General features: G+C 40.5%; 2 protein-coding genes across 2 annotated transcripts; one reads left to right on the forward strand and one right to left on the reverse strand.

Annotated features, from left to right (window-relative positions):
- LOC146615769 (GDP-Man:Man(3)GlcNAc(2)-PP-Dol alpha-1,2-mannosyltransferase-like) lies at positions 1-5,236 on the forward strand. The gene is made up of 6 exons (XM_085374363.1): positions 1-63; positions 343-564; positions 871-1,073; positions 1,441-1,609; positions 2,790-3,409; positions 3,570-5,236. The coding sequence occupies exons 1-6, from the start codon at positions 14-16 to the stop codon at positions 3,851-3,853; spliced, it is 1,548 nt and encodes a 515-aa protein (XP_085230489.1). The 5' UTR covers positions 1-13; the 3' UTR covers positions 3,854-5,236.
- A 689-nt stretch (positions 5,237-5,925) lies between these two features.
- On the reverse strand, positions 5,926-27,629 carry nek5 (NIMA related kinase 5). Its single transcript, XM_085374618.1, has 24 exons — positions 27,614-27,629; positions 24,832-24,959; positions 24,187-24,283; positions 24,010-24,107; positions 21,032-21,115; positions 20,205-20,275; positions 17,087-17,173; positions 15,174-15,228; positions 14,799-14,912; positions 14,331-14,417; positions 13,602-13,698; positions 12,305-12,417; positions 11,907-11,965; positions 10,887-11,051; positions 10,102-10,180; positions 9,731-9,844; positions 9,493-9,573; positions 9,240-9,341; positions 8,173-8,253; positions 7,883-7,981; positions 7,460-7,634; positions 7,249-7,359; positions 7,007-7,145; positions 5,926-6,220 (listed from the first exon to the last, which is right to left on the reverse strand). The coding sequence occupies exons 1-24, from the start codon at positions 27,615-27,617 to the stop codon at positions 5,926-5,928; spliced, it is 2,535 nt and encodes an 844-aa protein (XP_085230744.1). The 5' UTR covers positions 27,618-27,629.
- Positions 27,630-27,887: the final 258 nt, after the last annotated feature.

Genomic DNA, 27,887 nt, shown 5'->3' on the forward strand with positions numbered 1-27,887 from the left:
TTGTGTTGTCAAAATGGGACACGACAACCACCACTTATCTCTGTGTTTTTGCGATTTAATGAGGTATGTGTTGCTTTATTTGCAGTTCAGTGATAAAATGGTGTACAAAGAGCTGGTGCTAAACCCCCCAAACAAACAGGAAAAGTATTGTTGAGACACGCGACAAGCTAACTTTTGCTTAACTAGCAGCTAGCTGACTTATCATTAGCCTAATCAACAGTAATAACAGATTTACTGTCGCCTGTCCGGTTGTAACGATAGTAACAGATTAATAATTATCTTGAGTAGAGCTTGTTTTTAGTGTCACACATTGCCAGTCCTCTTTTTTCCGTCCCTCCGCAGGCTGCTGTGGTCGCTGCTGGTGCCATGCCTCTACCTGAGCCTGATCCTGACCCTCGTCCTCCTTCTGCTCCTTTTGGGGGTCCGCATGTGGCTGCAGGGGCGCCGCAAGGCCCGTCGGGCTCAGGATGATGGCCCGGCGGTGGCTTTCTTCCACCCCTACTGTAACGCGGGAGGAGGCGGGGAGCGGGTCCTCTGGTGCTCCCTGAGGGCCCTCATGCACCGGTAAAATATTTTAAAATAATTTTAAGGGAAAGTATGTTTCATGTTTGTTGTTGTTTGTAGGTTGGCGAGGAAGTCACTTCTCTTCCAGCTCTGTCCTTGATTTCACAGCTATGTTTGGTTGAAACTACCTCTACTATTGTCTCCAAGACCCACAGACCATCTAGTGAGACCATTAGATCAGCTTCTTTGCTCTCTAGCAAATAGTATAGTACAAGTGACTGCTTTTAAAAACATAAGCTGACCCTCAGACCACAGAGATAAACCCTAAGTTTAAACACTAATGTAGAGTTTCTGCCTTTATCCCAGATATCCCGGCGTCTCCTTTGTGGTTTATACGGGTGACCAGGGAGTGACGGGTGAGCAGATTCTGGAGGGAGCCCGGCAGCGATTCCACATCACGCTGCCTCGATCAGTCACCTTTGTCTTCCTGCGTCACCGTGTACTCGTGGAGGCCAGCTCTTACCCTCACTTCACCCTGCTGGGTCAGAGCGCAGGCTCAATGTTCCTGGGTAAGATCTGGGCTAAAATGGAGAGACTAAATAAATTCAAGTACTTATTTATATTACAGTAAGATTTTTTTTCTTTGATTTAATATATGGGAACAAGATGATGTATATTTCTAACATTTTCTTTGTAGTCTCCACCCTATTTTGCTAACGTTTCTGCAAACATGAAACACATGATGTGTATGTGATTCCTTCATATAGATGTGATCCAGTGCTGTGGATCATATGTCTTTAATTTTACTGAATTTATTCTTTTCTGTGGGATCAACAGGTTTGTAAGTTGAAGTGACGCAGTGTGTGTGTGTGTGTGTGTGTGTGTGTGTGTGTGTGTGTGTGTGTGTGTGTGTGTGTGTGTGTGTGGTTTTTTTAGGGTGGGAGGCACTGACGGCCTTCATTCCTGACCTGTATGTGGACTCGATGGGCTATGCCTTCACCTTGCCGATCTTCCGCTACCTGGGAGGCTGTAAAGTGGCAAGCTACGTTCACTATCCCACTGTCAGCACCGACATGCTGTCTGTGGTCAGAGAAAGGAACCCAGGGTAAAACTGCATTTAGACACAGCTCCATTTAATCCAGAGCTTCCCAAAGTATTAGCGCCCACACAAAGGCAAAGCAGGAGATGAAGCATAGCTGAATGTGTTTCCAAACCACCTTCATTCTAAGCCAAAGACTAGAAAATATGGTGAAGCATGTCTGCCCTTTGGTTTCACCTGCACAAGTGCCGAGGTAGGTCTCCCTGCAGAATTGGTTTTCCCTTCGTCGGGAGCAGCGCTGCGCTCTTCAAATCACGGACAAACAGTATTCCACATTCTTGATTTTTAGTTCACAAACACTTGTTGTAATGACTAACTACTCCTGACATTTTGGAGATGTTAGCTCTGTATACAGTAAAGTTACAGTGGGATACAAATAACATCAGGCTGATCCTGCCACGATTTCTTTCCCCGGTTCAAACAGTATCCCACAGCTGTTGATGTTTTTAAACCCATTTTGCACAGAGAGGCATTTTTTGAGAAGTGTATTGATAGCAATGTTGAATATTATTACACAGGAACTAAAAACAACTACACGTAAAATAATCACACCGTGACGCCTCTGCCTTTCTAAATGGAGGGACAGTAACTGCGTGTGTGTATGTAAGCGTGTAAAACCTGCAGATAGTCAGATTAACATTTTGTCTCTATCTGCCATTCTGCAATTCATCTCATGTAAGCAATAACGTGGCGCACAGCGTGACGTGAAAAAAGGCACATACCTTTGACGTTGCGTGAGGAACTCAGTATTCCTTGTCCACACTAAACGCAAAAAGGGAGTTTTGAAAAAAAATCGCAGTTTTCAGTGATTCGAAACGCTGTTTACGTGTGGACGGAACAGCTGCGTTTTCACAAATACCCGTGTAGGTGTGGACGTAGCATAAAAGAGTTAGTAGTTTATTTCATTGCTACCTGTAATTTGAGTGGTACTCATGGACAGAAAGAGTAATTGAAAAAAAATCATCCAGCCTTTCTGTAAAATGAAAACAGAGAATTGCTACGTACACGATGTGTTCAGTGTGGAGTGTGTTACTAGATTTGCCCTAAGCTATTCAGTTGTGCTGTATGAAAGCGTCCCAGGCATTTGAGGCTAATCCAATCCTGACCTGTAAATGTTCTGTTGTGTGATTACTCTTGCCCAAAAAAAACAAAAACCTTACCTTTCATCTTCGTCTTTATATTTCAGATTCAACAATGCTGATTTCATCTCAAGAAACCCAATCCTGAGTGCATTGAAGGTGGTGTACTACTGCTGCTTTGCTCTGCTGTACGGCCTGGCCGGCTCCTGCAGTGACGTCATTATGGTGAACTCCACCTGGACGCTGGGACACATCCTCGCTCTGTGGCGCTCTCCGAGCCTCACCAGCATCGTCTACCCTCCCTGTGACATCAGGGCCTTCCTAGATGTCCCGCTGGAGGACGAGGACGAGATGGAGGGCTGGGAGGAGCTTGGAAGAGAAGAAGAGGACGGCGGCAGAGGGGACAGGAAGCGCCACTCCATTGTGTCGGTGGGTCAGTTCAGGCCAGAGAAGGATCACCAGCTCCAGATCAGAGCATTTCGCAAACTGCTAGACAGGAAAGGGGACGGCCCAGGGGGGAGAGAGTCTCTACGGCTGGTGCTGATTGGCGGATGCAGGAACCAGGAGGATGAGGAGAGGGTGTTGATGCTGCGGGGACTCTGTCAGGAGCTGGGCATCGCCGACTATGTCGAATTCAAACTTAATATCCCCTTTGAGGAGCTGAAGAGAGAGCTGGTGGACGCCACCATTGGTCTGCACACAATGTGGAATGAACACTTCGGCATCGGTGAGGACAGCATGTGTTACTAAAACCGTAAAAAGTATTTCTTTTTCAATAGTACTTACTACACAGTTTTCCACAGAAATGACCCAATGAAAAACTTAACAGTACGACTTTTGTATCAGATCAGCCGGTCTGAACATTAATCCTCCATCTTTGTCTCCAGGTGTGGTGGAGTGTATGGCCGCAGGCACCATCATTCTTGCCCACAAGTCTGGAGGTCCAAAGCTGGACATCGTGGTGCCGTACGAAGGCAGGCAGACGGGCTTCCTGGCTGACAGTGAGGACAGCTATGCAGCTGCCATGGAAACCATCCTGTCGTTGTCACCAACCGCTCGACTGGAAATGCGCCGTAACGCCAGGGACTCTGTGGAACGATTTTCCGACCAGGAGTTTGAGTCTTGTTTCCTGGCTGCCATGGAGCCTCTGATGGGTACTCTAGAGCGATGAGTTAAAACAGATGAGGTGCCGAGTCCACCAGGGACCAGAACGTTGTTGGTCTTTTAAATAGTGCTACACACATATATAGGATTGAACAGTGAGGGTCATGTGTATGTTTAAAATGGCTTAAGCTTGAAGGTTTAAGTGTGATGGGGTGGATCATTTTCAGCATAATAATCTCACAAAGCAAGTCAACATCATCAAGACACATTCGGGGTGGACACCCAGAGAAATAATTGGGATGAATAAACAAAACCAACAAAGAGTGTAGGACTGTGCGTGTGTCAAACTTGTGTGAAAGTCTTCAGTGACAGCAGAGCTGGAAGCACGATGATGGGAAAAAAAATCGGGTGAAAAATCACATTCTGTTCACCTCCAAACTGAGTCATGTGTTCATATGACTTTACATAAAAAATTACAAGACACCTTGAGGTTCAGGAAATATCCTCTTTAATCTCATAATTATAGCTATTATTTATGTTCTCTGTCATATTTGCTCCAGGAACAATTTAGGCAATCCGGAGATCACCTGGGTTTTGTTAGGATGTGCAACAATGGACACTCATAAAAGCTAAAAAAAAGACAACAATAAGGTGAGGTCATCGGAAGGTAAAGCTAGGTAACAATGAAAAAGAACATTAACGGAGTTCTCACATAAAGACGAGAGAGGTGTTAACATTCCCGGATGAACGTTTAATTCCCGTGATTTATTTTCATCCTCATATCTTTACAGTTTCAGATTGGATGTTATCCACATAACTGCTTCGCCCCATATGTGCTAACAACCTTTTGTGATTAGTAAACTAAAAATACAGATCGAATCTGGTAGATAAAACTCACAAGACACATGCAAATCCAACAGCTCTAAAGAGCTTTCACTGTTGGTGGAGCTAAGGCTTCTGTGTTCGTGCTAAGCTAAGCCACACTTGCTGCATCTCTGTGCTGAAGAGAAAACTGATTGTGAGAAAGACCACAGGAACACTCACGTTTCTCAAAATGTATTTCGTTAAATAATTTAATATTGCGGGGAGAGTGACATTCCAAGCTCCAACACTTTTAAGCGTGTAGAAGTGATTTATGTCCAGTTAATACTGATATAGTTTGATTTTATTTTTTGCAGTGGCGTGATGTTAGCAACATGCTTGTAAATGTACGTGAAGGGAAGGGTGGAAATGTTGTCTGATGAAGAATTTCTTGTAACGCTTTCTGTGTGCACAAGAAGCACTTAAACCCACAGGTTTGTGGTTTTAAACCATGGCCAAAGCACTCTTAATTTAAATGTTTTTTCAGCTGTTGTATTCCTGTTTGTGATGAGGTCCAGGCATGGAAATATTATTATATGTAAAAGGCTGACTAACCTTTATTTTTAAAGATGAATTAGAACTATTTAAGTCTGTCCATGTAAAAAGGCTGTTTGGAGTTTGTTTCACTTGCAAACTGCAATTAAATTAAATAATGCTGCAATAAACGAAACACTTCAGATTTGTTGTGTGCTGCCAGCCTGTTGTAAAAAAAACACACATGAAATAAACGAGACGAGATATCGTGCGCAAAAGTAAAACATTACCAAACATGATTAAAAACTCATCTGTTAAATGTCATATATGAGACCTGTACTATGAAGCCAGTTTAGCTGCTTAGCTGAGTCCTGCGGTCCATCACCATCAACCAATAACATGTCAGTGAAATAATGTCATATTATAGTATCATGGAGTGTCCGATAATTCCCATTTGTATTAATTTAGTAGTGCTTTTCCCCTCTTACAAGCCAAAGTGCCTTAAATTTCACAAAAACTCTTGTGCTTTTAATAGTGTATGTTTCCTCACACACACATTCACGTAACTGCACATTATTCAGGCTTAACATCTTATTCCACTGGGCTATTTACTGGAATAGGTTAAAGATAACTGAGAAAGTGTGACTTGTTGTTACGCCAGATAAACAACCTAAATTAACAACAATCCTTCACAGAGTCATGTATTCACATCATGAAAACAATCACTTTTTATTATCAGATTCCAGTTACTCTTACATTTTTGTCCAACTCTCACAAAATCAAAATGTTAAAGTTTGCAGGCGGTTAAGGAGTCTGAGGCTGCTCGTTTGAAGCTGTGGTATGTTGTCTGTGGGACTCAGGCTCAGCAGGAAATACCTTGAACGATCCCGCTTCTTCACTTGAATTCTGGACCTCTGCTTGGATTTGTTGAGGATCTCCAGAGCTCACTGCACCTTCATCCATCTCCTCCTCCATCCGATCAGCTAGTGGTTCGCGTTCCTGCTCCTTTTCGTCTGAGCTCGTGTCCTCCATGACAAACAGGTTCCTCATGGAGTCTGCCACTGCTTCTCTCAGCTCATCCTCTGACTCCTCAAAGTTCCTAATGAGAAAGAGTGGAAAAAATTAACACTTAATGACATGTAAGAGTTTAAAAACAAACACACATTGACCAAAATGTTTGATGTAATTAAGTAAGATTTGTGATGTTGCAGAATTGTACACTGCTGAGTAAAGATGGGTAGAGGCTTTTCGACTCGCTGCACATTGTGGCTCAACCTCTGTGTAGAAATGTGATTAAAAATATGAAGCATTGCAAAAATCATTGCTCAATGTAAAAAGTAACTTTGTTGTCTATAATACATTCATATCTTATATATCTGGTATTGTTCTATTCCCCCCTCTGAAATTCAGAGACATGTAAAGCTCCGCGCTGTTACATGACGAGCAACACTGACGAGCAATTTTTGGTGCATTTTTTCACTAAATTGTTCTGGAATTTATGACTAACGTGTCCAAAGTTATAGTTGACAATCTGATTCTCTTTCATTTAATCCTCTAATTCAGGGGTCCCCAATCCCAGTCCACGAGGGCCGGTGTCCCTGCAGGTTTTAGATCTCACCCTGGGTCAACACACCTGAATCACATGATTAGTTCATTACCAAGCAACTGGTCCATCAGCTGTGATGGATCAAGGACACATCTAAAACCTGCAGGGACACCGGCCCTCGTGGACTGGGATTGGGGACCCCTGCTCTAATTTCTGTACAATACTGTAATAAACTGATATCTGATAACTGTAACTCCATCTGGTTCAGCTCACTGTGGCAGCATGGAGTAAAAATACGCAGTATATTTAGAATGTGAACAGAAGGAAGTGTTGACTTACGTGTCATCATCATCTGACCTCGGCTCCAGACGCTCTTCATCCATCTCCACATCAGACTCCTCCTCTCCTTCACCATCCCTTTCCTCCACTTTGTCCGGGTTAATTTCCTCCTCTGTTCCGTCCTGCTGTGTCTCTAAATCTTTTTCACATTATAGACATTCCAGGACCACTGAGAACAGCACATTTCACCCTTTACACTGCTGGTTTCAACACCCATCAGATGTGAGTGTGTGATGTCTCACCTGTGGCCACTGAATCTAGAGTTGATGATGTGAGCTCAGCCTGAGCCAGAGCTCTCAGCAGGGTGTTAGGGGGCTCGTCAATCCACTGCCTACGACCTGCCACTTCCTCACCTTGTCCAATAGATCGACATTATTCAGAGAAGCAAAAACCGACTAATTGTAATAAACATTTTGAGCATCACCACCCAGCTGTTCTGTGGGTATGCTGCACCTTGTCCAGCCTCGACCGCCGTGTTGTAGACTGAGTTGATGTCCATGTTGCCGAGCGCGTTCAGCAAAGTCTGAGGAGTCCTGTTGCTCCACCCCCTCCTCCCCTGTAGCCAATCCTTGAGCTTCAGCTGTGCTCCTTCCTGGAAGGACAGAGTTCGATTCAGTGGATCCACTTCCTGCATGGAAAAGGAACGTAAGAGTGAGAAGAAGATTGGCAGTTAGAAAGATACTAAAGACTATATTTATTATATTTATATTTATTTAATTAATTATTTCACCTTTTCTTTCATTTGGCTTTGATTGATATCTTGTGTAATTTTATTATATAGTTCCTATGTACAGCACTTTGTGTCAGCTGTGGTTGTTTTAAAGTGCTTTATAAATAAAGGTGATGATGATGATGATGATATCTTCTGTCTCTCACCTGGTCATCCTGTTTTCTTCCTTCCTCTTCTTTCTCCTCCTCCTCCTCGTCATCCCTTAGCTTTTCATTATCTAATCGGATCTCAAACATGATTCCCCTCTGTAGACGTCACAAACCCCCAAAAAGAGCAAAAGATACAGTAGTCTTCAGTGCTTCAGATGTGTCAACAACTTAAATGCCACTGTTGAATCTGGAAAGGTCTTCAATATTCAAATAGTTTGAATGCAGGTATACAAGTAGAATTACTGGACTAAACCTCTGCAGAATTGTTTTTGTTGGTATAAACTCACTTTGTCTTTGTGTTTTCTCTCCAAAGCTCTCATCTGGTCTCTGTTCTCCTCTCTGATCTGCCTCAGAGCTGCTTCAACATCCTGCAGAAACCAGACACAGAGAAAACTACAGTTATGAATTCTTCTGTAGAATGAATATTGTATCCCTAAATATGTGTGCAAACACTACAGTGATTGCTTTAAAAATAAAGCAGAATATACTGTCAGAGTATGGTTATAGGGTTGTAATAGTTCGTGAAGATAATACAGGTATATGCCATGCAGCCACAGGGTGTGATTTGCAAGGAGAATGGACCTTTAATCGATCTACAGTACAAACAACACTTTGTGCACTGGCAACGCTTTGATAGTTGAAATGATATTGCAAAGACGTGAACAATCTGGATTCTGTTCTGTTCCAACTTGTTGTTTCAGAGTCAAAACTATTACATTATTAATATAAAAAATTAAATAAAAAGATTTAGAGTGTCACATTTTACAGGACATTCAATACAAATATTTACAGTGGGTGTCCAACGCATGCCTGGTCATCTACATCAGCATTCCCTAAAAAGGTGAGATCTATAGTCTCGTATTTCATTCCATTGTATTCATTCAGTTATGCACGGTGTCTGTTGTCTCACATCCTGCAGTTACAAAGCCTTGATGTGAAGAAAGGCTACAGTTTGTTAGTTTGGCAGCTGATGGCGACGCTGCTGCGATGGGCTGTTAGAGAGGAACGGTCAGTGGAAAGACCAACCCTAACTTGACCATCATACACTGCATTCACAAGTTAGAGCCTGCAGTCCATGATGGTGCAGAACATGTTACAGAGATATTTTCACATATTTATGAAGTGTTTGTTGCTGGTCTGAATAAATGTAAAGCCTTGCCCCTTTTCCTCTCTGGAGGTTTGCATATATGAGTAAAAGAGGGGCACTGCACTGCAAATATCACGCTACAGGAAAGCAGAAAATTAACTGGCCTCTGAAAGAAATTAAATTAGCTTTAGAAAATTGCTTTATATTACTAAAATATCATCAATATGAAGAAAGTATTTGTGATTCCTATCCAGTAATCTATTTCACCAGTGCAGGTGCTGCTTCCTGGGGCTCTTTGTTGTCGACAGATGGTTCTATGTCCTTGGATTGCTCCAACACAAAGGTCTCGAGTTTGTGTTGTGGCCTGGCCTGAAACATGACAGGATGAAAATATGTTAATGCTCTTCATTATTGACTGAGAGTTGCTATTATGTGTATTTTCTGCAGAAGGTTGATTCAACCTTTGAAGTGACCCAAAGTGTAAAAGGGTAAGTTCAAGAGTTCAGGAGTTTGTACGTACCTCTGCTTCAGCTCTCATCCTCATCTGTTTCATCTCCAGGTGATATTGCTGTCTAATGAGATCGAGCTGACGCAGGTACTCCTGCAACCACACACACACTCTAAAAGCTACTAGAAAACATTCCTAGGAGAGTTTTTCTGCATTTCTTTATTTCTGTAAACACATTTTTGTCCTTCATTTAGATACTAAACATAACTGCTCACTTTAATGGCTGCTGTGTCTTGTGAGTGTGTCCCACCTGCTGACCCCCTTGTCTCTTGTCCAAAGGCATATGTTGGTGTTCAGGTTTGCCCACCTCCTGCTCTTGACCACCAGGCTTGCTGTTGCGCTCAGCTGTACATGGACGCAGACCCTGAACAACAGAAAAGCGAAGGCTAAAGGTAAAAGTGGCTAATCGTTGTGAAAACTGTGCCACTTTCATTTCTTACAGTATAGTCTTACAGGTAATAAACTCTACTGTGCATTAGTACAGTTTAATAGTGAACAGTTTTGATGTACTTGTGTTCCACTACACTAACCACAACACTACAGCTCCGCTTATAGTTAATACACTAATAGAAGAGTAGATATTCCAGCAACAGTGTGTGGAGGCACAGAGCTTAGTCCTACCAGCTGTTTCTCTGCTCTCAGCTTGTAGTCGTTGGCCTCCTGTCTTCTCTGCAGGTATTCATTTCGAGCGGCAGCCACACTGACAGAAGAAGATTAACTGTTACTTTAGTTCAATTCAATTGTATTTATATAGCGTAAAATCACTGAACAGGTGCTTAAAGGTATTTTATATTGAAGGTAAAGACCCTACATGGGTTACAGAGAAAACACCAACAACTAGATCACTGTCTTTGAGTAAGCCTTTGGCGACAGTGGGAAGGAAAACTCCCTTTTAACAGGAAGAACTAGGCTCAGGGCATCTATCATGACCTGTTGGGGTGAGAACAGGAAGACAGGGCAGGACCGTTCTTCTCCCTTGCAAAAAACTCTTATCTACTTGAAAGCTGAACAGCTGCTGACTGTTTTTATGAGTCGCTGCTATTTACATAAAGTGTGCTGCTAGGTCCTAGTATGAGTGCAGTTCCAAATTTATGGTCGTCTGGATGAAGGCTGGTCTAGTTTTGGAGACTTTTCCCTGATGCTAGGGAATCAGAGCTAACCAAGAAGATATTTTACCGTTTTATCCCATTTAAGTACTTAAAAAGAACCTTTAATGGCTGTATGTACAGCTGAAACAAATCATCCATTAATGAAGAGGAACTCAATTGACAGCTATGCTACTGTAATGATAGCTGGATGTACTTTCTATCCTATTGTTTTTATTGGTTGATTTAATTTAAAGTTTTTACAGAAACTGTTTCCTGAATAATTGTTAGCTACAGGTGTACTGGTCTTTGGTCACTCACAGCTGATATGGTTCCACAGAACAAGGAGCAGCTTGGTCTTCACATTGCTCCTTTGGTCTTTCCACAGGAGGAAGAGGAAGAACATCCTCTTTGTTCCTCCTCTGAAAGGCATCCAACTGGGCGTGGTAATGCTGGTAATGGCTGACAGGCTGCTGACCATTAAACCTGTAATTAATATTACATATTATACATGCATGATAAACCATCATCATTAAGTGAAGCTAATGGTTGATTAACCAAACCTGAGATCTGTATCTGTATGAATGATAAGAAACATACAATAGAGGTATAAGAAAGTACATCCTTTCAATTCTAAGGTTTTACATATCAGGACATAACTTGATGAGCTCTGGAGACTTGATGATGATGATTTAAATCAAGCACATTTGATTAGCAGCACATGGCTGCTACTTACCCACTTAATTCCCTCTGCATCAGCTAAGGGTCTACTTTGTCATACACTGCTTCTGCATTTTGGCTTAATTTTTGTTAAATATATAATGACATGGTGTAATTTGTCTATGTTCAAATCCAGTCTGGGGACTTTCTGTGCAGAGGTTACATGCTTTCCCGTGTCTGTGTGGGTTTTCCCTGGGAACTCCGGCTTCTTCCCACAGTCTAAAAACATTCTTGGGTTTAGGCTAATTAGTGATGCTAAACTGGCCATACATGTGAATGTGAAAGTGAATGGTTGTCTGTCTCTCTGTATTAGCCCTGTGACAGACTGATGACCTGTCCAGGATGTACCCCAGCTCTCACTGTATGAAGCTGGGATGGGCTCCCCAGTCCCCCAACCCAAACTTGAACTGGATAAGCAGAAAAAGGATAGATGGATGTAATATGTCATGTTCATATGAGGCTGCGGCTAGCTATTATAAGCTCTAATTTTTTTTTACAGATCATCTTGAAATAAGATGCACTTAAAGCTGGTCAGGTTACACAGCTGTAAACAGAAGTGTCAATATCAGGCGGGAATAGGACCAAAGGAGTTACTATGCGTTCACATCATTCTGAGCAAACCTTTGGATCCCTGGAAACTCTCTATTGGCTGCTAGTTGTGCTTCTCTACGTTGAGGAGGCTGCAATTACAAACAAATGCAGTATTAATACAACAGAAATACAAGAAAAACTAAAGAACTGTATTATACCGACTGAGCTGTGCTTCCATTGCTTTACTGCAGCTTTGTTAAAAGAACAAAGAATTCCAGTAAAGCAAAAATCATGCTTGGGTGATACGAGCTCTACTCCAAATCTGAAAAAGCACCTACTAGCTAAGTACAGCAGTTCCACACCACTGGAGGTACAGTAGTTAAAAATAAGCTAGCAAGTCAAGCAAGTCATTAACCGCTGAAACTTACAAAGTTACTTTTTTATGGTGGTAATCAGTGAAACTGTGGATATTGTTTCCATGTTATTACTTTATGGTGGGTGGGTGTGTAGGCTTTGAGAGGGACTTTCCAATCTGGTTTAGCAGGCACTCGCTTGTTGGCATTCCCCGGCCTCTCGGCTACTCTAGCCTTCTGAATCTTACCTGGAAAACATGAGAATCTTGAGTTAGAATAACAAGGAGTGGGCTGTTTTTTGCTGTCTGTGAGCACAGAGTCACACGCTGTGATTGTTGTTGATGGTCGCTGTCTCACAGATAAAGTTCACTTTTCTTGGTTTCTGTGTTTTTAATGTGTCACTTTCACACATGACATAAATGTAGGTTTATACGTGTATACAGTGGGGGGGGGGTTTACTGCTTTGACAGTGCATGCAGTTTTTCATGCACTGCTTTATCGATTAAAAGAAAAAGACTAAACCACTCACACAACAGGTAAAAATAATGTGCAAGTGTTGAGACAAATAAGTTAGGTAACCATTGTGAAGGAGAAAGTGAAAATAAACACCCCCTCAGTGATTTGTCCTTGGGCTGTGCGCTGATGTTATCAAAACACAATGTGAGCCAGAATGTAAGGTGATTACATTTAGTCCAATCAGGTTCCAGCTCTTCCCCAACAGTTACTGAGTGATACGAGCGGACAGGAGTTTCCCTGCAGCTTATCAGATGTGTTGAAGGACAGTCGTGGTGTGGGTAAGCTACCACTGGGTGTCACTACAGTATACACAATTGAAGACTCAGAACAGAACTGAAATTATTAAGAGATTCTCTTACTGCTCTTATACCTGAAGGCTCTGCTGATGTTTATCTAATACAACTCTTAGTGCTTGTACTATAAAAAGTAATGCAAAAAGTTTTGGAAAAAAACACTCCTGCATCATAGACAGTGACTGGAAAGACACCACAGGGAATTATGTTTGATATGTGCACACAGCATACAGAGGCATCCCTACAGCTATGCTTTATGTTCTTTAAATTATTTTGAAAGTAAATTAAAACATATAACCATCAATAAACACATCAGACTAACATCTGAAGCCCCTGAATTCGATCTGCACCATAACAACATGGTCCAAGTCATAATGAACTATCTTGAGCAACACAACAGAAAAAGAAGTACAAGCAGAAGTATTGCAGCAGATGGTCTGGGCTGTAAGGAGTCTTGACCTCAACATCATGGACACAGTCTAGGAATAGAATAGGCAGAAGACACTGACAGAACCTAAATCAGAAGGGGAAAAAAAATCAAAGCATGTTTTCCAGGAGATGTGTGAGGGAAAAAAGCTGCCTTCCAAGTAATTTAAAATTTTGTATTGTAAGTCCAGCTGCACCTGGTGTTTTTGCTGCTCCCCCTCTTGTTTTAACTGGTTGAGACCCCACAGCTTTGTTTCTATGCAACACGGTGTGGCTAAACTCCTCTTGCATCACCTGCTCACACACAAGAAATCACAAAAACAGAAGCAAACCTGCACATTCATATATGTATTTATCTGTCAGAGATTTTTATGACCAAGTCAATACCTGGAATTTACAAACATTTAAACTAACACACTATATCATTTTATGTAATGTGAGATCTGTTTGAATTCATGACCCGTGAAGTTCTGTCTGAAAAACAAAACAATTCCTGAAATCTGAATTATCTAAAATCTCAATTAATCTCAATTAATATTTAGTAATGTTTCAATCTGTTTGACAAATATATTGGGCACTGAAAAAATATTTTAAAATATTTATAACTAAGTAGTTGTTTAGTATTATGCCCATATAGTACTATTTTTTAAGAAATTTGTTTGCTGTGCTTGTATGATCTTGATTGATTGATTGATTGATTGATTGATTGATTGATTGATTGATTGATTGATTGATTGATTGATTGATTGATTGATTGATTGATTGATTGATTGGTTTATGTGTTTGATTTTGTTTCATGAATTAGTGACAGTGCTAATATTATCTTATTCCTAAACTATCTTTTTTATGTTGTAAACATGAACAATTTCCTTTTACTGAGACGATTTGATGACATCAATAATCTGTGAACCAATCCGATTGCAAACCTGAGTATCCAGGTGTTTGCTGATATGTTTCTCCAAAATAGGACGTCGGAGGACTGAAGTGACTGAGGGACGGTCTCGTGGGTTGACCTGAAAAAGAAAGAAAAAAAATGTTTGCTTTCATGTGTATGCACAATTAAAGTACAAACTCAGCGCTTCCTGGGAGATCCAAAGGTATTTTTTAGCAAAGACACACCATCTCGGTCTACCAATGCAGTCTCTTTCCTGTAGGAAGCATCCAGACTAGCTGCTCCAAAGTGACATCTTGGTCGCATGACCAAACCACTTCAGATATTAGCCCAAAGGAGCAGTTGTTCTACTCCCTGCTAATTACAGTCTGACTCATTACTAATTAAGTCTGAGTCAAAAGACCAGCTTCATGTTCATACTTGTTGGTTTTGCACACTTGTTTATCTAACTCATATCCACAGACCAAATGAAAAACCTGGAAGTGACATGAGAGTGTCTGACCTTAAAGAGCTGGGTGACCAGCAGGCGTAGGTCGTAGGAGTAGCGGCTGGGTACTGGGCTGTAGCGCCCCCTGCAGATTTTACTGACAAGCTGTCGCAAGCTGCTGGCCTCAAACTGCAGGAGACAAGTCGACACAGGCACACACAAATACCCCATGGGATATATATATGCAGCACACAGAGAGTTCATGTAAATGTCTCTACTTTGGACGACCAAAACAGATTCTGTGTCAGTTTCCTATTCGGTCTAATTCTGATTCTCTTACTGCACTCCTACACAGAGGCCAGCATTGGCGTAAGTGTTAGCATTAAGACAGCATTAGTGAAGCTGAGTGTGTGAAGCAGCTTTGGGTGTGCAGGGCGTTGGGCATCTTACTGGATGTTTTAGGGTACAGAGTTCATACAGGACACACCCCAGAGACCAGATATCCCTGCAGGAAGGAAACACACACACACACACACACACACACACACACACACACACACACACACACACACGGACCAAGGTTAGAAGGAAAGATTTCAAAAGCAATCGGACATCATTTTAACCACATCAACTTTCTAGTGAGACATAGACTTTATTACAAACCACTCTCACCTCAGTGTTGATTTTTGGGGGTTTTATTTACTAAAGTGTGTTTGCAAAGCATGTTAAATTATTATTTCTGATACACCTCACCTGTATAACTCAATATTTCCTTGTGAAACTTAAGTTTCCAGTCCGCTTGAGCTGAACAACACCACAATCTTAAGAGCACTGAAGCAGCTAATCAGAGCATAGCTGCCAATAGTAAAAATTCTTTTCAGGCATTTGCTTTCTTGGCTCAGAGCCAAGCGTGGGGTGTTTGTCCTCTCGCAGTTTGGTGGGACCTTTTAAGCGTTGAGAAGTTAAAGGCATTTCTGTCTTCTTCTGAAAGGACAGCTTAGGAGTTTGGAATTAGTTCATGTCAGTAGGGGTGTCAGCCATGAAAACTGTGTGTGTGTGTGTGTGTGTGTGTGTGTGTGTGTGTGTGTGTGTGTGTGTGTGTGTGTGTGTGTGTGTGTGTGTGGGAAAGAGGAAGGAACTTTGACCTCAGTTGTATCAAAATAAGACTGCAGAAGAGTGCAGCAAAAACACAAAAAAGAATGGAGGAAGGACGAATCATCAGCTTGAGATGTTGCATGTGTGAGTTTGCTTTTGGCAGGCCTGTATGTGTCTCTCTGTGTATGTGTTTCAACACATTGACACGAGTGAAGGTGCTGCAGCCTGAGCAGATCATGACTGGAAGATTACAGCACCGTGCTCTATTATTACACCCACAAAGCTAATCCACAGCCACAGGTTCTAGCAGGGAACCTCCTCATTCTGGCCTCAGCTATTTGTTTAAACCCTCCCACATCCAATCACAGCTTAGTCCCCAAAAACAAGGTGTAGCAGGGATTTCAAGATCACAATGATTTCACCAATGATTTCCTGGAACAAAAAAAGGTTTTAGGCTTCAGTGGCTGATTCCGTGTGATGCACGCTGCATACTTGTGTTGCGGTTTCCTCAAGATAAAGATGTCTTAAAAATAAAAGTCAATTTTTGAGACAGTAAATTTTAAAACAGAGCAATTTAAAAACTGTGTTCTTCGAAAACTGTGGGCCTTTAAGGATAATAGTTTTAAGGGTTAGAAGGATTTTTTACTTTCAAGAGACTGAAAAACATAGCAGAGGACTGCAGGGGACTGTACTATGAAGAAGGAAGTTTGTACTATGAGGTTTTCCTGTACTCCAAAACAACTCAAAAACCTGGGACCAAAACTAAGAAAGATGATAAAAACTACATTGTGACATACTGTTTCATACTACAACATTTAAAAAAGCAAATATTCACATATAAATTATCAGAAAATTCTTTTTATGTAGTTTCCTACATAAGCTGCTCCTAATAAACAGACTTTACACTCTGGCTCCACTGCTAAAAAAGATCAAAGTTAATGACAGATCAATTTATTTGTGCAGACATTTAGATGTCTGGTTTCAGAGCTGAACACAACTGGAGCTTCAGCCCCACACATGTGAGGTACAAAACAAAAACACAGTTTTACCATATCTGCTCTATTTTTGTGCCCCTCCTTTAATTGGTTTGTATAACTTTTTCTTTAAACATTAAATTGTGGGCACAACAAGCCTCTGTAGCTTATCATGGAATAAAATAAATATCCAAAAAGAGGTTATATTATGGAGCTTACTGGTTGCACAGGTATAACAGAACAATCTGAACAGTACGATATATATATATCATACTGGCAACCACACATACATACGTCTTGTTGTTATAGGGCCGATTCTCACAGATCTCTGGGGAGAGGTAGTACGGTGTCCCAACACAAGTCCTGGCCAGCTCCATGGTACTACACAATGTACAGAAACAACACTATTAGGATAAATAAATTAACTGTAAATACAAGTTTATATGCATGCTATCAAAGAACATACACTAAATTACTAGTGGTCTCATAAAGCAATATGGGTGTTTTTCATACAAATGTTTTTTTAGTAAGGGCACTCAGTGAAAACAGTTGGTTGAGGCAAAGTCTTGAAGGAAGCATTTGTTTTTGTTTTTTTGGTCAGCCATGTAAGATGGAAGTCATCATTAGTGGTGACGAGAAACATTAAATATATGTTCTGGAGAAAAGCAAATGAAATGACTTTCTGGAAAAATGTAAACACAAACAAGACCAAACATAACTTTAAACTGAAGCTCCTTTTGTCAGTGAGTCAAAATGTAAGAACATGAAGCTATGAACCTAAGTGATCAGGAAAATATGTATCATAAGTTATCTAACTGGCTAATTAGATTGTAGAAAACTTGTTTCTCTTCTTTACAAAGACTAACACGTAAGTCTGGTGTTTATTTTTTAGCCATTTTCACCTGCTCACTGGTTATTTTCTCTTTTATGAATTGTTTTTATGGGAAAATCCCAGTAGATCATCAGATTTTGAGGTGCACCTAACAAAGTGGTTGGTGAGCGTATATTCACCAGTAATTGGGACACGGTGTTTAGACCAGTGTTTGTGTGAATGGGTGAATTTAGCATGTTGTATAGATTGTTTTGAGTACTCCAGGAGAGTAGAAAAGGGCCATATAAGAATAAGTCCATTTACCGTACATTGCCTGCACTGAGATCGAAGAACTGGATTATCAGAGCAAACTCTGCTGTTAGAAAATAAATCATATGTAAATGCAAGTTTTGCAAAAGCTTTAATATAAGAGCTTTTAGCCTTCTCCCCTATCCGTCTAATGTGAACCATTACTTTAATTATCTGCTGTATTTTGTTACTGGGGAAAAAACGAAAAACACATTCGAGTTAATTGGCAACTAAGCTTAATGGACTGCCATTAAAGAAGCATGGTTTGCACAAGTAATAGCATTTTATAGGCTATTCTATATTGTGCTGGGAGCCAAACAGAGTGCTTTCAGCCCTGGGGTAATATGATGACATTTCCTGGTACCTGTTAGGATTCTGGCTGCTGCATTGTGAATGAGCTGAAGTCACCCTACTGATGATTTGGATAATCTGGCAAACAGAGCATTACAGTAATCTATCCTACTCGATATGAATGCATGGACCAATTTCTCAGAGTCAGTTTGAGACGATATTGATGCGATTATCAAAACTGAAACCCAGAATGACTGAAAGACTCCAGACTTGCTCACTGAGAGAGACAGAGTGGATAAATACGAAAGCATTTTCTGTCTCTGACTTTTTGGAAAAACAACAAATATTTCTGTTTTGTTTCTATCCAGCTCTAGAAAACTTTCCAGACATCAAGCAGTTAATGTCATCAGTGCAGCTCATTAGTTTGTGAATGGAGGTTAGTTCATCAGAGGAAAAGGATAAGCACAACTATGTGTCATCTGCATAAGAATGGGAGGATATCTTATGATTCTTCGTGATAGTATCAAGTAGGAGTACGTAAAGGTTAATCAGCAATGGACCAAGGACTGAGCCTTGAGGATCCATCCATCCATGCAATCAGGAACCTGACCTGGTAAACCCACTGTGTCATGAAGCCTTTGAATTAGAATGTCGTGGTGCTGAAAGCAGGAGTGAGTTCAGATTGTATCTTTAGCACCATTATTACATCCATACAATATTGATTGTAAATAAGGTTAGTACGTTGTTAAAGCAGGCCATACAAAAGGCGTCATACGTTTTTGTGCTCTGAGTGGATTTGAACCCTGATTGGTACTTATCATAAAGACTGTTAAATATATATTTACTCAGTTGTTTGTAAACAAATTTTCCAAATTTTGTGAAAGGGAAGAATAAAATATTAGAAAAGGGAAATTATGTCAATATTATTTTTCTTAAATAGTGGTGTGATTATTACATATTTTAGAGAAACAGGGAAGATGCCAGTATGTGGAGAACTATTGATACTGACTAAATGATTTGTAAAACATGAGCTACAAATTTGAATAGTTTCATGGGAATGGAGTCAAGGAACAAGGTGTAGGACTTGATGAATAATTGCTTCCTGATCTTTAAAATTTAAAGCTGAGAATATGAGGCATTGCTAGGTAAATTACTGTAACAGACTAAGATATTACCTATGATATCATGAACATTGCTCTTGTAGAAAGAAAGAAATTTGTCACATTTATTTATTGAAAGAAATTCAGTTGGTATGGTTTTGGAGAGATTAAGTAGTTTGTCAGTGGATGAATATAGAAAAGCAGTATTAAACTGGTTTTCAGTTCAGAGATGTAGAGTTGTCTGGCTAATTTAATTTTGTGTATCAGTAAAATATATTTTTATAGAATAAAAAATTAATTTGTAGTTATTTTTTTTTTCTGTATTTTCTCTCAGCTCTCCTGCAAATCTATGAAAAACACCAGATAGTGATCTTGAAGTGAAGCTAAAGGATAAATGAATGTCAGTCGTACAAGTGGAAGCTGGCTGAACTCCTACAAAGCGTAAATCAAAACCTGCTGGTGGCTCTCATGAAAATCAGTCAAAGAATATTCTTCGGCATCAGGACTCATTCTCTGCGAGCCATGATTTTCTGCCCAAATGTTCATCAAACGTCCAATTGCTGAAACATTTTAAACATGTTTGCTATTTTCAGTCATGTCTAAAAATTATTGCATGCACAGACTGTTATTTACAGGACATGGATGTGTTTTTATCATTCTCTGCAAGCAGCCAAAAAAACTACAGACAGACCATTATTTCCACAGCCATTTGTTTACATGTCCGGGACGACGGTTTGTGGAATGATAATCAGTTGTTTGGAAGTCATCCATGTTTTACAGAGGGCTCAGCGACAGACAGCTGCACTGTCTGTGTGTGTGTGTGTGTGTGTGTGTGTGTGTGTGTGTGTGTGTGTGTGTGTGTGTGTGTGTGTGTGTGTGTGTGAAGATGACACTGACTTACTTATTCAACATTCTTGCGATTCCAAAGTCACCCAGCTTCGCTTTCATCCCTCCGTTGGTTAGGAAGATATTCTAGACCAGAGGGAGAGCAAGAATGAAAGGATGTCTGTGTTCAACAAGGATGGCACTAACATTGTGTGTGTGTGTGTGTGTGTGTGTGTGTGTGTGTGTGTGTAAACGGATAAGACTGATGATAGACAGTGATGGCCATGAGTAGTCTGTGGTCAGTTGTTTTGAGATATTCTTGGAGCTGGCATACAGCAAGGTCTTTGTTCAATGCAAAGCTGACCTCAGGACAGTTCAGCTGTACAATACTGTGCAATGATAACACTAGATAATTATAAAACTCAACCTCAGTCTCTGTGGGTAATGTTTACCACGTAAATGTCCAATAATGAATATAATGCATGATGTAAACTCTGCATTGTAAAGCTCAGGTAAAGTGATGGTACTTGTTCAGTTTGGTTCTGACAGGTGACTGTGATCACAATCCTTGTCTTTAAAAATGATAATCAGACTTACATTGGTTGTTGTCAGGACACAGACTACAGAAATAAATAACAGGTCTCGTGCATTTCTTTCACATCTTAGTCCAAAATCTATATGCAAATCATAAAAACATATAACTGTTCATGAGGAGGTGAATGCATGTGCAAGTTTGATCACTATTATTTGAAAAAACACCATTACTATATAAGGCCACCTGTTTTGTGTAATTTGTTGAAAAGTTCAAAATAGTTTACAAATACTGAACACAGACAGAACAGCTTGTTTTGAATGAATTAGCTTTATATGTAATTGCAGGCTGTAGTGAAGCAGGTTAAATACTTGAGCTTTGATGTCTCTGTGGAGAATCTTCCGGTCATGGATGTGTTTGAGGCCCAGACAGATCTGAACAAACCAGTCGACGATCTAAGAAACATGCAACTGTTTTATTACTGTGACATTTTCATATGGATAGAGAGCAAATTACCACCTAATGAAGAATATAAATGAAAACCTCCACAATTAATGTTCCGATTAGGCATAACATTGTGACCACCTGCCTAATATTGTGTTGGTCCCCCTTTTGCTGCCAAAACAACTCAGCCTAACAACCCATCGAGGCATGAAGGTGTGCTGTGGTATCTGTCAGCAAGATGCCAACAACAGATCTTCTAATTGTTAAGTTGCAAGGTGAGGGCTCCTTGGATTGGACTTGTTTGTCCAGCACATCCAGATGTGCTGGACAAACTTTGAAGCCTCACAGAGACATCAATGTCCAATTGGTTTGAGATCTGGGGAATTCCGAGGCCGAGTTAACATGTTAAAACCCTTTGTTGTGCTCCTCAAACCATTTCTGTAACCATTTTTGTTTTGTTGCACATTATCCTGCTGAAAAGGCCATCCGGGAGTACTGGTTCAATGGTGCGGTTGGTCTGCAATAATGCGTTGGTAGGTATCTCATATAAAAGTAACATCAACATGGATGACAGGACCCAACGTTTCCCAGCAAAACATTTCACAAAGCATAACACTGGTTTGCCTTCTTCCCATAGTGCATCCTATTGCCAGGTGTTCGCCCAGGTAAGTGAGTCACACACACCCGGGCAGCCACATGAGGTAAAAGAAAACATGATTTGTCCAATGAGACCCCGTTCTTCCATTGCTTCATGGTTTAGTTCTAATGCTTACGTGCGTATTCCTGCCACTTTCGGTGGTGGGCAGGAGTCAGCACGGACACCCTGACTGGTCTGCAGCTATCCAGCCCCACACACAACAAACTGTGATGCTCTATGTATCTACAGTGGCTTGCAAAAGTATTCGGGCCCCCTTGAACTTTTCCACATTTTGTCACATTACAGCCACAAACATGAATCAATTTTATTGGAATTCCACGTGAAAGACAAATACAAAGTGGTGCACACGTGAGAAGTGGAACGAAAATCATACATGATTCCAAACATTTTTTACAAATAAATAACTGCAAAGTGGGGCGTGCATAATTTTTCAGCCCCCTGAATCAATACTTTGTAGAACCACCTTTTGCTGCAATTACAGCTGCCAGTGTTTTAGGATATGTCTCTACCAGCTTTGCACATCTAGAGACTGAAATCTTTGCCCATTTTTCTTTGCAAAACAGCTCCAGCACAGTCAGATTAGATGGACAGCGTTTCTGAACAGCTGATCTTGCCACAGATTCTCGATTGGATTTAGATCTGGACTTTGACTGGGCCATTCTAACACATGGATATGTTGTTTTAAACCATTCCATTGTTGGCCTGGCTTTATGTTTAGGGTCGTTGTCCTGCTGGAAGGTGAACCTCCGCCCCAGTCTCAAGTCTTTTGCAGACTCCAAGAGGTTTTCTTCCAAGATTGCCTCGTATTTGGCTCCATCCATCTTCCCATGAACTCTGACCAGCTTCCCTGTCCCTGCTGAAGAGAAGCACCCCCAGAGCATGATGCTGCCAAACATAGCGTCTTGCATTTTGGCCAAAAAGTTCCATTTTGGTCTCATCTGACCAGAGCACCTTCTTCCACATGTTTGCTGTGTCCCCCACATGGCTTGTGGCAAACTGCAAATGGGACTTCTTATGGTTTTCTGTTAACAATGGCTTTCTTGTTGCCACTCTTCCATAAAGGCCAACTTTGTGCAGTGCACGGCTAATAGTTGTCCTATGGACAGATTCCCCACCTGAGCTGTAGATCTCTGCAGCTCGTCCAGAGTCACCATGGGCCTCTTGGCTGCAAACTCCTGTGAGTTTAGGTGGACGGCCTTGTCTTGGTAGGTTTACAGTTGTGCCATACTCCTTCCATTTCTGAATGATCACTTGAACAGTGCTCTGTGGGATGTTCAATGCTTGGGAAATCTTTTTGTAGCCTAAGCCTGCTTTAAATTTCTCAATAACTTTATCCCTGACCTGTCTGCTGTGTTCTTTGGACTTCATGGTGTTGTTGCTCCCAATATTCTCTTAGACAACCTCTGAGGCCGTCACAGAGCAGCTGTATTTGTACTGACATTAGATTACACACAGGTGCACTCTATTTAGTCATTAGGGATCAGGCAATGTCTATGGGCAACTGACTGCACTCAGACCAAAGGGGGCCGAATAATTATGCACACACCACTTTGCAGTTATTTATTTGTAAAAAATGTTTGGAATCATGTATGATTTCGTTCCACTTCTCACGTGTGCACCACTTTGTGTTGGTCTTTCACGTGAAATCCCAATAAAATTGATTCATGTTTGTGGCTGTAATGTGACAAAATGTGGGAAAGTTCAAGGGGGCCGAATACTTTTGCAAGCCACTGTATGTAACCAGCATTAACATTAAGCAATCTGAGCTACAGTAGCTTGTCTGCTGGATTGGACCACACAGCCCAGCCTTCGCTCTTCACACGCATCCATAACCTTGTAGCTGGTTCACCACTGTCCCTTCCTTGAACCACTGTTGATTAGGTACTGACCACTGCAGACCAGGAACACCCCACAAGAGCTGCAGTTTTGAAGATGCTCTAACCCAGTCATCTAGCCATCACAATTTTTCTCCAAACCTTACACCTTGAGGGCTCTTGCTCCCTAATATATCCCAGCCACTAACAGGTGTCATGATGAAGAGATAATCAGTCTTATTCACTTCACCTCTCAGTGGTCATAATGTTATGTCTGATCGATGTGTGTTTGTACTGTTATTTCTTGCGTGCAGTAATAACAGAGACTGAATGTCCTTCAGTGTGTTTGTGAACATATTTCAGTGCAAAACTATCACAGTGAGGAAAATCTGATCAGCCTTTATCAAATAGCTAAGGCCAGGGTGAGGTATACCTGCTCCTCAGTGAAAGGAACTCCTCTCTGTATGTTGATTTTCTTCATCAGATCTCCTCCATCACAGTACTCCATCACTATATAAAGGCTGCCTCTCTCTATACAGACATCCAGAAAACACTTTAACACTGATATAAACTGATACATTACATCTTCTACTCTGAAGCCCACACATACCTTGAAAGGACCGGATGAAGGTGACAATGTTTGGATGTTTCATCTTTGACAGCAACGTCACTTCTTTATTGGATGATTCCTTTTCCTTTGCTGACATCTGAGCAGCAAAACACACAAAAATAAAAGGAGTAATGTGTTCTTGGGAAAAATACTTCTAAATAAGCACTAAATATAGTTTAGAATTGATCACTTGAGCTCTAATGGTTTTATCTGGGCTGCAACTAACCATTCATCATCAGTGCTTTTCAATGTAAGTATATTATTTACTGAAGTTACTCTTGTAACAAATAACACTTAAGCAACACGATTTTTAGCTGAGAGATGTAGAATGTCTCAAGGGCTGTAGTGACATACAAAAGACATAATCTAATGTACACAGTGAGAAAGACAGCTTATTTAAGACTTGTCTTAGTCTATACTGACTGCAGAATATGAGTTGTTTTACCATAACCTGATTCTACTTCAAATTAAGCTGGTGCCTGTATATTAGATAAGCTTAGTTTGTGCTTGAAGCATACATTACAAAGCTGAGACACTACAAAGCTGCTTGAATGCATGTGTAAGTCACAGAGAGCAATATAGTGTGATCGTTTTCCTGATCCCAGGCAGCACTGCAGGTAGTGAAACTGAGCTATGCTGCTGTACCTTCCTGAGGCTGATCTCTTTGACCACACACTGTGTGTTTCCACCTCCCCCTTTGTCTTTGACCAGGAAGGCTTTTCCAAATGCACCCTGCCCAATCTGTCTGATAACCTCATAGTCGTTCATTGCCCCTGGAAGACAATATGAGGGGCAAACAGTTTAGCTGATGAAACACAAACTCACTGAGACTGAGTAATAATGGAAAAAAAAAAAAAAAGTAAAATAGTAAACTTTTTGTTCTCATTTTAAAAATTAATGAAAATGTTAAAACGGTGGTAAAACAAAATAAAATAAATGCGTGTAAGCTATTTGCCTATGCCCTCGCCTTAAAAAAAACGAATCAGTATTATTAACCCTTTCATGCATGAATTATGGCAACCTCAATCAGGATTTTTTCTTTTGAAAGTATTTTTATTCATCTTTAGGGCATGAAAAAAGATTTTTGAACTTCATTTTTTTAAAACATGTACTATTCAAAGAGTTTTTTACATGTCCACGTAGGTGGAAACCTTGCTGACCAGTGGGTGGCAGGGTATGGAGCGACACATCAGTGTCCAATGTAGTGGTTTATGTGCAAGTATACCATCAACACTGACACAAATACAAGAAAACAGACTTTGAATAGCTGTCCACTGTTGTGACCACTATGCGTGACAGGGTTAAACAATTTGGAATAAGTTTAAACAACTATTAACGCCTTCATTTTTCTTAATTATTAAGTCGCCGTCGAACACAGACGGAACTAAGGCCGTTGCCATGGAGACTGAAACACAGTCTACTAGCATTCAATTTAGCACGTTTAACACAAGTTCACCAAAGAGGAGGACAGTGCTCACTTTTTCTCTCTTATAGCGACACAGAAGCTCTGCACTTACCCTTTCAAAAGTAGCAAAAGCAGAAGTCACATTGCGAAAGAAAACGGCTGCAAATTACTTATAAAGTCATTAGAGGAAGCGCTTGTCTTCAGAAGTGTTGAACTACGGTAAGCGCGAAAGGAAACCACGCAGAATGCTGGGAGTAGTAGTTTTTGTAGGCGAGTTCGCCATTAGCTTTCGCCTTTAGATTTCCCAAGCTGCTCAGCAGTTTCATTTTGTAGTGTTGTGTTACAGCACCTATTATTCATTAATTCATTCGTTCATTTTTATTTGCGCAGTAAACTACTTAAACTGCAACACATTTGGGCCATAAGGGGATTTCTTATTATTATGTTAATGTCAATTATTATTATATAAAAGGTTACCTGTTAAATGTATTTGTTTATAATTTCGTTTAAGTCTAACTTTCAACAGGTTATCTATTAAAATGTTCAAAGCAGCTGTTGCATGTCACTTCCTGTACACTCTAATTACGCCTGTTGCAGTACCCGACCTAGACTCGGTTTTATTTTTACACATAAACAGGACACGGACACAGGAAGATTATTTTCTATTGTTTGCTTTATATTACTTTCGATTACTTGCTGGTATACCTGCATTGTAATGTTATCTAAAAATCTTATGTTTACCTGTATAATTTTGGATGTTTTTTTAAGATAAGAACATTTATTTATACTACGTTTGCGTAGTTATTAAAAATGTTTCAGTAAATAGATGTAGTGGACTGGGTGTCTGCCACTTGGGATCAGAGCCAAAGGCGGATCATGTTTCTCTTGTCAGATTTTAGCATTCACACCCCAGATTGATATTCCAGGCAGTCATCATGTCTGTAGTTATTCATGGTGCGTGTTGCTCCGTCTGAAAAAAGGTGATGTAATCCTCTGAATAGCTCCAATATAAAATGGATCCTCACATCTTCAGTTATGAACGGGGTATTAGGTAATCATATCTCCAATTGTAATGACGGCAAAAACAAACTGATAGACGTGTTCAGGATAGATGCTAGACCTTTGGAAAAATGTGTATTTGTGAATAAATGTGAAATGCAGCAAATGTAAAATACAAATCTCTATATGTACTGTAAAAAGCAAAAATCCCCAAAAAAATTATATATTATTGAAAAAAAAAAAAAAAGTAGGAACTTTGGTTGTTTAACTATTACTTATTACTCTGGTGTAGTGAGAATAGTTATAGGGGATGTCTTTACCAGTAGGAACAAAACTTATACCCCCCTTTTACATTTCTGAAAGCTGGCCAGTGGGTCTTAATTGAGTCTTTTCAGGGCCAATTCTTGCCCCTGGGCCTTATGTTTGACACCCCTGATGTAGACCCACAAACAGCCTGTAGGCTCCTGTTTGAGGGCCTCAGGCTGGCACAGGTTGGTAAGAGGAAAGCAGCTCTAAAAGACCTAAACTGAATCAGTACAAGCAGGCACAAGTTGAAATTAGCAAACATGAGTGAAACAATAATGAAGGTTTAACACGTAAAACAGACATCAAAGAAATCTAATAGTTTTTCAGTCCAGTATTTAGAGCAGATGTAACTGTACGAACCTCAGCTTTTATGACCTGTCTGCAAACACCTCCCTGCTCCATCAAGGTGACTTTCCATCCACTGCTTTCCCCATGAGCCCCCTGGGTTAGGGCTCTCTTGATTAGTGCTTTAATCATAGACAAATTTCCACCAGGATCCTATGACACACAGGCAGAGAGCCCACTGTGACAGCTGATCTATGTTAGTTCACTGAGGTAACGACTGCATGTGATGACACCGCTGTAAACAGCATGGCCACTGACACTGTCAGTCACATTCTTTATCATGAGTTATGATCTGTATGATGAAAACAAACTGTGTGGTGAACAGTACACTGACTGAAGAAATAATCTGACCTTTCATTAAAGTCAAAGAACCCATAAAAGATGTAGCGCTGATGCACCAGTGTGGCCCACAGTGGGCTGCCACAAACGATTACTTTTGTGATTAGTCGACTAATCAGGTCATGCATCCATTGGACGTAAAACGTACAGCTTATTGCACCAGCAGCATCTGCTCTTATATAACTATCATTAGCTTACAGCTTTAAGTGTTTAAGGTCTGTGCTAACTAAAAATAAAGACAAGATGATAGTTTATTAAATTTTAATGAAATTTGCAGATTGTTTCGGTGAAGTTTAATAAACTCAGC

Source organism: Diplotaxodon limnothrissa, linkage group LG16 (genome assembly GCF_057381915.1).
Source record: "Diplotaxodon limnothrissa isolate DT_005_m linkage group LG16, D_limnothrissa_male_GT1.1, whole genome shotgun sequence".
In the NCBI taxonomy this organism is placed as follows: domain Eukaryota; kingdom Metazoa; phylum Chordata; class Actinopteri; order Cichliformes; family Cichlidae; genus Diplotaxodon; species Diplotaxodon limnothrissa.